At 37.1% G+C, this 13,253-nt stretch overlaps 1 protein-coding gene across 1 annotated transcript in view; it reads left to right on the forward strand.

The window, feature by feature from the left end:
* Positions 1-13,253, forward strand: part of LOC140236667 (uncharacterized) — an 89,395-nt gene that overhangs the window by 47,053 nt on the left and 29,089 nt on the right. Inside the window, exons 19-25 of the mRNA XM_072316591.1 lie at positions 6,611-6,835; positions 7,534-7,656; positions 8,197-8,310; positions 9,363-9,584; positions 10,653-10,874; positions 11,480-11,599; positions 12,778-12,999. Of these exons, the coding sequence (XP_072172692.1) occupies positions 6,611-6,835; positions 7,534-7,656; positions 8,197-8,310; positions 9,363-9,584; positions 10,653-10,874; positions 11,480-11,599; positions 12,778-12,999 (1,248 nt within the window). The remainder of the gene's footprint in view (positions 1-6,610; positions 6,836-7,533; positions 7,657-8,196; positions 8,311-9,362; positions 9,585-10,652; positions 10,875-11,479; positions 11,600-12,777; positions 13,000-13,253) is intronic.

Genomic DNA, 13,253 nt, shown 5'->3' on the forward strand with positions numbered 1-13,253 from the left:
TTATGTAGGCCTGCATACATTTATGACATAGGGCATATTCAAATATTCCCACATTTTTCCTGACCAACTCAAAGTCTTCATAACATAAAATAACAAAGTAAGACAACATCATATCATTACATGCCAATTTAACATCAGTTTGGAGTATATTTTACACAGTTAGGAAAGGAGTAAGACTTATAGACCTCAGCCATTCAGCCGTTGCTGAGCTTGCCACAGATGATGGTCCGGGTGCTGGCCATGGCAATGGGTGTAATGATGCCCTTTATGGTTGGCACCTCTAATCCTGTTACCACACACACACAAAAAGTGGAAATATAGCCCCCCTCTACTTATTCATAACATTGCTTTGCGTTACTTTAATAATACTGGTTACAGAAAAGAAGATTACCCCCCCCCCCCAAAAAAAAAAAGAAAAAAAAAAGAAGAAAAAAAAAGGCTATTAAGGGCATTTGAAGATTCTTGCGGGGTAGAGATGCTGCCTGTATGAGTGACAATCCATCATGGAGTTTTCAGGAAAAAATCCAAAAAACTGAGAAGACGTAGAAGGGAAAAGGCAAGAATGAATGATCGCAATGGTCCACTTGAGAAACATATCTCTCGATTATAGATGGTATCAAAAATTGCACTATATAGTCTTATCAAATTTTCCGCAACCCTGCACTAATTAACGGTGGCTACGTTACAGTAACTGATAAAACTGGGTTCATGTGTATTAATAAACTTTAATAATTTCGCGGATATCACATGCTGAAAATCTAGATGAATCAATAACCTGAAAATACATATATTACGGATCAATCCATTAATGAAACTTACATATTCTGTTGGGGAATCACTCTGTCCTTCAGAATTGCATAGAAGTTTACGTGATCAGGAGAATGCGCGCAACTTCTTCATATTGTATCTTGCTTGAATACCTGAAAAGGAAAATCAAGTGTCATGAGCTCAAGGCCACTGCTCATGCGTGTGTAATAATTTTGCAGAAGAGCTGATTTATGTAAATGTGACTACATAACTCTCTCCATGGCAGCTTAATGTATAGTTCAATTCTTATGCACTGCCTTGCTGCATACAGGGTGTACTTAAGTCCACCACTAACACTACCTGACTACAGAGAATTATCCCAGCATAAAAATAAGCGTGCAATGTTTGCCATTATACGTTTAGTTAGTACACTGGTCTATTTATCCATAAGTTTATCAATAATTATTCATCAACTTCCGTTCCTTTTTTTTTTCGTTATTAATCAAATGTGGTATGGCACGACGCCATGTATTATCCTTAGGGATGTGTGTGTTGGGGGGGGGGGAGGGGGCGTAAAGGTTATGTAAAAGATACACTTCCTATAAGAATATCCGATTTCACGTTTTCTTAACTATTTTGTTTTGTTGTTGATTGGTAAATATAAAGAATTATTTGAAATTTGTGATGATGTATGTGTTCATTGTCTAGTGAGTATAAATTATGCTTATATAATTGTGTATATGTAGTGAAAATTGTATCATTTATAATGTGTACGTGTACATGAATATAATTATGTAAGTTTATGCATGTATGTAGATATTCCTATGTGCACGACCATTATACCAACAAAAAGAATTTCCCAAATGAACAATAAATGAATCTGAAATGACGTCTTTAGCAAGACATTTTATCGTTCAAGCTGATCTAATTCCGCAGAATGGTTACGAAACAAAACAAAATAAAACAGAAAACAGCACGCATAAAAATAGCCAATTTTAACAGAACTCTAAAGCGAACATTTTGATATTACTGCCTACAAGCCTACATTATAGGACATGGCTATACAACCAAAAACATAACAGATACAAGAAGTTTGATGAAGGGTAATATCGAGAGTAAGGCCTTGGTAGAGAACATTGTGGATATTTCAAATCATGCTTTACGATGATGATGTTTTAACTCACCATTTTCCACGTAGTAGCAATCTGCGGGGTCTCGATATTATGAAGTGGACAAAATAATGTTGAAGTCAGAGTTGCAGTAAGCCGCTACGAAAAGCCTCAGAAGAGCTGATCTGCTTTGGAAATGGAATTTGAGCTATATAGATGCTCAGCTCAAACACGCATGCACGAGCTGTCAATGAGCCATCTGGGAGTCAACTTATGTGCACATAAGTTGCCACGACTCACATTTCATTGGATTCATAAATCGTGTTCAAGAAAAGAATGAACATGCCCACACCAAGTGACCAAACGACTGGGTCCGTGAATTGACACTTAGGAAACATCCATGTCATTATTTTGCATCGAATGTTTTCTATGGACTAATAGGCGTTTAAATTTTTTTTTCAACTTTTGTTGATTCTTAATAATTCAGTAACTATATATCAGATAACACTGTCATTGACATGGGTGATAGTTGTATAATGTACAATTTTGTTGGATGTGGTTTAAAACATAAATCAGTTTCATGAAATCCATGATCAATTTGACAGTTAGGTTACAGATTTTGCTGTATCTCCAACCCTCTGTACAAAACTTTCACTTTGCACAGGGGTCAATGGGTGTGTATGGGAGTATGTGGTTAACACCCTGACAATGGTGTTGAACAATGGCCAGGGTTTGAATGCTTTATTATTTATTCATGAGAAATTCCACTATCACAGCTAGTCTTTATTCATTCTAAAATGTGGTGTTTGCAAGCACATGGAAACATGTGATTACATTTTTCATGTGCATGCATTTTACCCTTAGGCTTTACCGTGCATGAATCCATGAAAAAAGGGGAAAAAATCAACCCTTAAAAATAAATCGTGTAGTTTTCACCCCTATATATCCGCGATTTTGCTCTCTAAATGAATTTATTTTATCATTTCATTTATTTTCACTTAATAAAATATGCATACATAAAATGTGACAATGGTATGACAAGTATAAAATGACAATGTGACAAACAAACAAACAAAGCAAACAAACAGCAAAAGATATCAAGTGAAGGGGTGAGTGAGAAGGCAATTGGCCATATTAAAAAACTAATCCCGGAAAAATAAATACTTATATACAGAGAAAACATTGGCACACACGCACACACACGCTCACACAAACACACATGCATACACATGGACCAGCGCACATTAACAATACGCAAGATGTCATTTTCACAAACACACCCTATCTTGCTAGTTTCTTATAAATTCGTAAAATGATATTGGTAACTTCCAGAAAACCTTTCAAGTAAAATACGCTTGAAAGCTTTCTTAAAGCTTTGTACCGTTTTCTTACATTTCACATCAGAGTGGGTGGAATTCCAGATTTGAGGGTCTTGAAAAACTATTGCCTTTTTTTTCTGTTCCGAGATCGAGTCGCAACGAAAATCTTTAGCGTGTATAGGGTTTGACTCCATCATCGCGCAGTAAGCATGCAGGGAATGCTGTGACATATTCCATTTTGATTGGTCAATACTAGACGAGCAGTCATATATTCTTCGTTAGCTTGTTCGCAGACCCTTTCATCAAAGACTCCACTTCATTTAAAAATGCTCCGATGAATGATTATGAAATTATGGGAGAACATCAAGTTTTATGATGTCTTACAAAAACATGTACATGGTAGTAGCACCACGACGGTATGCAATATTGTATTCAAGTGTCGATCAACATCATATAGGTCTTTCTTTGAGATTAGTTATGGGCTCAATATTGCTCCTTAGCAAGAATGAACCACAAACAGGAAGATATGTCTTTGTAACGGTAATTACGTTTCGACATCCCAACCAATAAGAGATAGGTTAGGTGAATGTTAAAGACACGGGGATACACAAATAGAAATTGCTCCCAAAAAAAGAAAGAAATAAAACGAACATTTCTCTAATAGGCATGCCTGGGAAGTAATCTGATGTATTTATTAATAAAGAATTCTATGTGAAGATTCATATCAGTTTGCATTGTCAGAATCATAAGGAAATGTGATGAAATAAACCGGCTCTCCACAGGGTACAGTTTAAACACTTTCACATGAAACAGCTCTGATTAACACTTTTGCACAAAAATATTTCTGTTCAGAATTGACTTTTGTTTTATATGTTTTTATCTTAAAGTATATGATTTCATTTCATTTAATAGATAAACCCGCAAAATATAGCCAAAATTATGTTAACGTCCAAAATGAATCTTCAGATTGCTCAGCAAGACGGCGTGATCGAATCCCGATCAGCGAAGGCACAAATGCACCTGTGGAATTGTTTTGTACAGCAATAGAAATCTGACGACTATTTGAATAATTACAGCCAGTTGGAATTTCATCTGTTAAACCTCCTAGGTTATGTGTACAATGTGATTGGTCAATACCAGACAAGCAATCAGGTATTCTACGTTTGTTTGTTTTTTAGTAGACCCCTTTCATCATGGACTCAACTTAATTTGAAAATATACTCTCGATGAATGATTATAGAATATGAAAGAAACTTATGTTTCCTGATATCAAAAAATATATGTTCATAATATCAGCACAAGGATATGTAATATTGCATTTTAGTGTCGAGCAACACCATAGGATGGCCTTTGTTTTGAGACTAGTTTGGGGCGCAATATTGCACCGTCAATGACCGTGGCAAGATCGAACCCAAAATGAACCATATCAGAAGCAAAGTTCCACCATTTTCTCAAATCGTGTAGTTTGCACCCATTTTCGCGACTTCGAACCCTTCTAGCTCCCTTATTGAACCTTTTTTTCTTAGTGTGTATAACTCAGAAAGAAGTCATTCAACAGCAAATTTAAGTAACAATATTACTTGACATTATCTTCTGTAGCGTTGCTTTTTATATCCTCATTGTGTGTGTGTCCTCAATCCTTCTGCACAGATTATTGTCAGCAGAATCACTGTCAAAATAACGAAAAATCGTAGGCAACGATTAGTGAAATCGCCTTCAGTCTTTTATTAGGTTGTACAAGCTTTATTGTAACTAGATGCAAGGGAATTCTAAAACTAATATCTAGGAATTTACAAAAAAAAAAAAATGCCTGCCGAGAAAGTAACGTCAGATAACTGAGTACCAACAGCACAAGAATTTTTACCGTATGGTGTGTTAAAGGGAAGGTAAACCCAAAGAACAATGTAGATTGAGTGAAAGCAGCAACATTTTAGTAGAACACATCAGTGAAAGTTTGAGGAAAATCGGACAATCGATGCAAAAGTTATGATTTTTTTAAGTTTTGGTGTTGGAACCGCTTGGTGAGGAGACTACTAGAGGATATGACGTATGAGTGGACAACAATACAAAGAAAATATAAAGGAAATTCAACAAAAATTCACTTTTCTAGAATCATGAAAGAGCAATGGACCAACCGCTTTCAGAAAGCAGGGGGAATAATTGCTACCCTTAACATGTGTCAATATCAAGTTGATGGAATTTGTAATTTTCATGAAATATGGATTTTTGCAGAATTTTCTTTATATTTTCTTGGTATTGCTGTCCACTCATACGTCATAACCTCTAGTAGTCTCCTCACCCAGCGGTTCCAACATCAAAACTTTAAAAATTCATAACTTTTGCATCGATTGTCCGATTTTCTTCAAACTTTCACTGATGTGTTCTACTAATGTTGCTGCTTTCACTCAATCCACATTGCTCTTGGGGTTTATTTTCCCTTTAAGGCCTATTATTATGCTTGCTCACATTGTTGACATCTTTCCGATTAACACATTAAAGAATAACTTCACCCTCGTTAACATGTAAATTGAGAGAATGCAGCAATATCAATAGAACACATTCGTGAAAGTTTGAGGAAATCGGACACTCCGTTCAAACGTTGTGAATTTTTGTGAAGTTTCTGCGCAGGCACTACTGGATGAGAAGACTACTACAGCTTGTGATGTCACATGTGCAGAACGATATAAAGAAAATAAAAATAAAATTCACCATCTTTTCACTTTTCTTTCATAATAAAAGAGCAATGAATTGCCTCTTTCAAAAGGCAGGGGAAATATCATTACGCTTGAACATACGTCAGTGACAATTTGAGGGAAAGTGTACAGTCTTCAAAAAAATGAAATTTTATGAAATTCTCATTATATTTTCCTTATATCGTTCTACGCATGTGACATCGAAAACTGTAGTAGTCTTCTCATCCAGCAATGACTGCCCAGAAACTTAAAAAAAAATCATAGCTTTTGAACGGATTGTCTTATTTTCCTCAAACTTTCATTGTTGTGTTCCACTAATATTGCTGCATTCACTCAATCCACATGTATATGAAGGTGAACTTGTCCGTTAAGACGTCATTTGAGTGTAGATGTTATAAAGTTTGAATAAAGTTTGAATTGAATTTAATTGAATTATGATTGCTGTGTGATTACTGTGATAGAGGCCTAATTGGTAGCGCTATAGATTGTATCACTGAACTTTGCATATTATTTAGGCTTTGATTTACAGCTTTTGTGTTAGTATTTTGGCTCTATTGAAGCATCTCATGTTATTTTGTCTGGTATCTCATCCCTATTTTAAATCTTTACCTCATGTTGCAAAGTTGCAATTTCTTCTGAAGAATGACAATCCAACGCTTTGATGAAATTTGAAAATCTATTGTAGCTTTATATTGATTTTCATATATTTTGAAACACTTTTTTTTTTTTTTGCTTTCTGTAGATATTACGATACCAGTGATTGAGGGTTGTCTGCTGTCTAGAGTGATAAACACTTCTTCAACGGCCACTTGGACAGAACCAACCGCCTCGGATAACTCCGGACATGTTACCCTGACATCAACCCACCAGCCAGGTGATACGTTCCCGATCGGACGGACCACGGTGACTTACACGGCCGTCGACCCAGCTGGCAACGTAGCCAACTGCAACTTTTCAGTTGTTATCGGTACGAATAACTGGTCTCATCAAATTGAAGACACATTGCAATAAATTACTACCGAAACTAAGTAGCCAAAATAGCAATGAATAATAATAATAATAATAATAATAATAATAATAATAATAATAATAATAATAATAATGATGATGGTAATAATAAAAATAATAATGATAATAATAATCTACTGTCGGCAAGTCGCATCGACAAAACAAGTTGATTCAATGTACTGTATTATATTCATTACACACGTGGAATGAACAGGTGTGTCTGGAGGATGTTCCAAAGATCGTTGAGAGGTTAAACGCCATAATTGATGCATTTACAATCTTGCACTGTGACCGGGGACGATGGAGTCAGTTTACCTGGAAGCAGGGTTCTTTGACAAGGTGGACTCAGCATGTGTTATCACATCCGAAGACTTATACCCATGCTTACTTCATTCTGTTCTATATTGGATTTTATGAGATTGAAATGAGCTCCTGTCTCCTTGGAATGGTTGAAAGGGTTTCAACAAGGTGTCAACAATCGGATATCCTTTACCCAAAAAGAATAATCGAAGGAAAAAATGTAAAACGATATGAAAGACATTTGAAAAAAGGTTATTACAACTAAAGCAGTGACGCTCGACCCTATAGAAATTTCAAACATGCTTTCTCAGTAATAACTTCCTCATCATTGATTGTCAATATTGATTATCATCAAAGGATTTTGTGAATTCAACGACAACCTATGTCTGTCGAGAGGAAATTGTTCATCCATATTGTCTGGAAACAGACATTACATCTGCTCGTGTCATCCTGGGTACCAAGGAGATCGCTGTCAAACAGGCAAGCTGTTTTTTGTTTGGTATTTCTAAAAGTTGTTAACCTACCTTGGACCAGGGAGGTCCCACTTTGCTGCTTGTACAAGTACATTTGAATCTTGCTTAATTCGAGTGGTGTTCTCGATGCACAATGGCACTCCAAGTTTGTCTGTCCAGCATTGCTGTCTTTATCTCTTTGAGTTTGCATCAATACAAACAATATATTTTGAAGACTTTTGGACAGAAAAAAGAAAGATATACCCTATAAGGTGATAGTGACATTTTTATATATTAAGGAGAGAATTTGACATACCTTTCCAAAACAAGGACAGTTCACGGCCTAACATAATGTTTGCTGGTAAATGGATAAACGTTAAGAAATGATACAAAACTTTGTCGCATTGTTCTATCATACTCTTTCACACTAATCACCACAGAAAAAAAAATATTGCTGATTTTAAGTTGACACGATATGTCTTCAAACATATTCGGTTCTACTTCTATCTTATTTCTTTAAATTTGTCTCGTTCTTGTAATACATGCTAAACTCTCTTAACTAATGTAGATCTATGTCAGCCAAATCCATGCCAAAATGACGGCCTCTGTCTTCGAGGAGAGACTGTTAATGGTTTCACGTGTATCTGCAGTAGTGGTTGGGAAGGAGAAAACTGCACACATGGTAAGAAGGACCACCAGTTACAAAAGTGACGTGAGGTTTCATGAATTTTAAACACACGGTGATCCATCTTTCGATGGAAAAGCTGTACTTTGGACTAGGAAAAGGTAATTCATACGAAAAAAACACACACATAGGGAATTCACAATTCATTTTATTCTCTGCAAACAGAGATTTAATGCTCGTGTGCTCTTTTTCCTTCTCTCATTATGAGTTCAACAAATAACGTTTTTTTCGGACTTTTTCTTTAACCTGTCAGAATGGGTTCAGCGGAGATCGTTGCTAAATAGGCAAGCTGATTCTCGTTTCGTTTACGTACACCACTTATTTCTGAAAGCTATTTTCTTATTCTTGTATTCTGTATTTCATGTAGGGTTGCTTACAGTGTTTCTGGCTTAACTTCAGTGTTTCTTGACCTGCTTCAGTCATAGGGAAAATACAAGTGTCTAGGGGAATTAACCCCTGTGCAATTACCCCGACCCTTCCCCTGACCCTAACCCTAATCTTAATCCTGAACCTAATCCTAACCTTAACCGAAACTCCCAACCCTAAACCTAACCCTAAGCCTAGTCCTTACTCTAACCATATCACTAACCAGTATTCAGCTGGGGGGGGGGGGGGGGGGAGAGACAGTTGGGGGGGGGGGGGTAATTGCCCTGATACTGTACGAAATAAAAAGCGGATGTGGATCTTTGCAACACTGTAATCTATCAATCCTAATTAGACATAGCACAATTCTGAAATATCATGAAGAGTAGGACTTGTGAAATATCGACGTACCAGTGGTTGAGGCTTGTCCCCTTCATGTGGAATACGTTTCGTCAACTACAACCCTGACCCTTCTGTATTTCCAATTGAACTTTCTTTAGTATATTCAGTGTCAGAGCTCTATTGGTATGTCTCATAATTTGCATTTCATGGGTTTTAATTTACATTTGACCTCCTGTTTCAAAGTCGCTAAATCAGTTTGAAGCAAAATCATATCCGACACTTTGTTCTAATTTGATATTTACTGTAACTTTAGAATGATTCTTGAACTGATACGGATGATACAGATATTGAGGTACCAGCGATCGAAGGCTGTCCCCGTGATGTGCACAGCATTTCTTCAACGGCTACATGGCCAGAACCAACCGCCTCGGATAACTCCGGACATGTTACCTTGACATCAACCCACCAGTCAGGTGATACATTCCCGATCGGACGGACCACGGTGACTTACACTGCCATCGACCTGGCTGGCAACGTAGCCAACTGTAGCTTTCTAGTTATTATCGGTACGAATAATATAGTCTGGTTAAATTGACGTGTGTTGCAGTCAACCAAAATTGAAACTCTTTATAGATGTAACAAAATATCGACGAATCATGTATGACTGGTGGGCTGTATGACTTGTGAGCTGTATGACTCTTGGGCTGTATGACTCGTGGGTGTCGGTCTCGTTACGTGCACCCGAAAAAGAAGCTGTATCTTTGCACTTGGAAAAGATCAACCTTTTAAAATCAAGAAAAAGGAACAGTTTTCTTTGCAAACGAAGAGCTGCCATATGTTCTCTTTATCAAACTCTTCTAAAAAGTGAATCGACAAGAGCTTATTTCAGGAATATTACAGATAAATGAATGTGTTTATATTATTAAGAAGCCCTTGCCGCGATCTATGTATCGTAGGTTATGATTATGAAGAGCTTGTTTGCAAAAACCGACAAGTCCATATCTGCCAAATGGAGATATTTGCAATCAGAGGTCAAGAGAAATAAAGAGAATAATAAGAACATTTTTGCTTCTTTTGAAAGAATGTACCTTTATATGTAGTGACCAATATATCATTTAAAATGTATTAATTTGTACTTTATGACAGAGACCGTACTTCAAAATCTCCAAAAATGGACTTATCGGTTTTTGCGAACAAACTCTTCATAGATTATCATATTCGAATGCAGTGTCTATTTAAAAATCCTGTAGGACAATATCTTGCATGTACAACAAAGTATGTCATATCGCATTTCTCGGAATGTTTTCTTCCATGTCATCGCGATAATGAGGAGTTAAACGAATTGGTGATAATAATTATATTCTGCAGTTGCAGGAGAGGCAAAATGGCAAGAATGTATGTCCCCCCTTTCTTTCTGATGCTAGAGGAAAATACAGTTAATATTGGCCAGTTCATGTCTCTGTAGTGCTATAGACAGCTACTTCGGAAAGACTTATATTAGGTATTTCATGTAGGCCCGATTGTGTTCTGTTCCTCTTCTCAAGTTGCTCATTGATCTACTTCGTTCGAAAGGGGCATTACAAATCCGACAAGTTTACAAAGATCCTGAATAATAATCAAAATCTCTCATGCAGATATTGAGGATCCAGTGTTCCACGGCTGTCCGCTTGTGGTGGAAAGCATTTATTCAACGGCCTCTTGGTCAGAACCAACGGCCTCGGATAACTCTGGAGTCCAAAGCTTGACATCAACCCACCAGCCAGGTGATACGTTCCCGATCGGACGGTCCACGGTGACTTACATGGCATTTGACCTAGCCGGCAACGTAGCCAATTGCACATTTACAGTTATTATTGGTAAGAACAGCCAGTCTGACTAAAATGAAGACATGTGGCAGTTAATAACAATTCAGATTCTCTTTAGAAGTAAAAGAAAAAATTACAACACACATATACATAAACACAAACACCGTGTTGACAACCAGAAGTACCTACGAAACAAAATGGAAGAAGTATTTTACGTGATCGTTACAGTTTTATAATAGGAATATCCTAAGGGTATCGATAGCTGAACGATTTCACGTACATTGTAATAATTGGTGGTTTACAAGAAAAGATCTTCTAACTGCGGTATAACAAGTATGATTTAATTTTGATAGGAGTGCTTTCACCCTGTTGTTATCTCATAATCTTGTAAAGTCTTACAATCTCTGTTATCACATCCCAAATAAAACAATGCCATATCCAAGTCTATTTGATTTTAGGAGGTATTGTGAGATCCAAATATTGATTACAAAAAAAAAATCAATGGAACAAAAAATATAATATAAAAATATAAAATAAATAAAAATATAATGTTCCCTCAACGAAAACCAAAGGAAAATAATCAGGTAAGAAATATTTTTTTTTTTCTCAGAAATGACGTCCACATCAATGTTTTCCTTCATTAATCATCATCACAGGATATTGTGAGATCAACACCAACCCATGTCTCTTTGGAAATTGTTCCTCCCTGTTGTCTGGGAACAGACCGTATATTTGCTTATGTCAACCAGGGTTCCACGGAGAGCGCTGTGACAGCGGCAAGTTTCTTTCATTTTGTCTACGTTCTGAAAGTTATTACCTTCCCGTAGGTACTTACTTTAGTCGTGCATCCAAACCAGATTATACAGGACTACATAAAATTGTGTCCATAGACTTTCATTAGTACATGCAGGAAGATTACGGTTGTACAAAACGTTGGTGACATTTTCATTGAAAAACAGAAACACACAAGATAAGAACAGCACATTTCTTTTTAATATAATGTGAGAACCGTCAGACTGTGGTCTACATTCTTGCAGGAAAATGAGCAGAAGCATATTTGGTTTATACATTGAGTAGGCCCTACAGCTTATAGGGATATAGATATGGGTCTTACCATTGTATAGCTCTAACAGTCATCAAGATATACAGTTGACATTTAGTTGCATTTTATAAAGACAATAGAACTATTTTTGGGTTTTTTTTTATTATAAGCTATAAGCCTCGGATTCAGATATTGTATTATCGGGTGCACTTTGCGAGGCCGACACCCACGACTCATACAGCCCACGAATCATTCATTCCATGAGTCATACAGCCCACGAGTTATACAGCTCACGAGTTCAGCCCATGAATTCGACAATACGCTAACAACACAACGAACAAGGCCGCGAGACCGACGCATTAAGACTCGTATTGTGTCTGTCGAACTCATGGGCTGTTTTTACCTAGTGTGGAACTCATGGGCTTTATTTGCCTAGTGTCGAACTCATGGGCTGAAAGACTCGTGAGCTGTATGACACATGGACCTGTTTGTAACGTCGAACTCATGGGCTGTATTACTCGTGGGTGTCGGTCTCGTGGGATGACCCCATATTATCTGGTGTCAGTCAATTGACACACTACTTCTCGTGCACATGGCTGTGTTTCATCAAAAGAGCCTGCATATTCGTCATAGGACATTGATATTGATGGAGATATTCACAGTTACAGTAATATCGTAGGCTGTAGTAACGGAATTTATTGCCGGACTAATAGCAGGGATCCTTCTTTATTCGCATTATGCAATATTTATCTGACCAGTATGTCTTCCTAGTATGTGATCTGTAGATATCGTTTTTTTCTTTAATTTAGGAAATGTAGCACTTACACCAGGATGGACACGACCCTAGGAGAATTGTCCAAAAACAATACTAGTAATCTCCTTAAAATAATTAACATGTCATTGCAATTGCAGATATTCATGCACCAGTGATCGAGGGTTGTCCGCTTGGTGTAGAAAACATTTCTCCAACGACCACATGGCGAGAACCAACCGCCTCGGATAACTCCCAATTTGTTACCTTGACATCAACCCACCAGTCAGGTGATACGTTCCCGATCGGACGGTCCGTGGTGACTTACACGGCCATCGACCCGGCTGGCAACGTAGCCAACTGCAGCTTTCCAGTTACTATCGGTACGAATAACCAGTCTGGATGAAGTGAAGTCATGCTGTATACAAAAAAAAAAAGAAAAAAAAAGCGAAAACCTCATGGTAATAAATCACAGATCACAGACGGTGAATTATATCTACTACTAGCAAGGTATGCGAACAAAGCAATGAGGAATTAACCGCTCCATTGTTGATGTATAGGTGCCGAATTAAGGTGTGTTTTGTTATGAAAAACTTGAAATTGTATAGGATGAAGTCATTTTCTCTTAGCAGGCGTA

Source organism: Diadema setosum, chromosome 13, assembly GCF_964275005.1.
Source record: "Diadema setosum chromosome 13, eeDiaSeto1, whole genome shotgun sequence".
Classification (NCBI taxonomy): domain Eukaryota; kingdom Metazoa; phylum Echinodermata; class Echinoidea; order Diadematoida; family Diadematidae; genus Diadema; species Diadema setosum.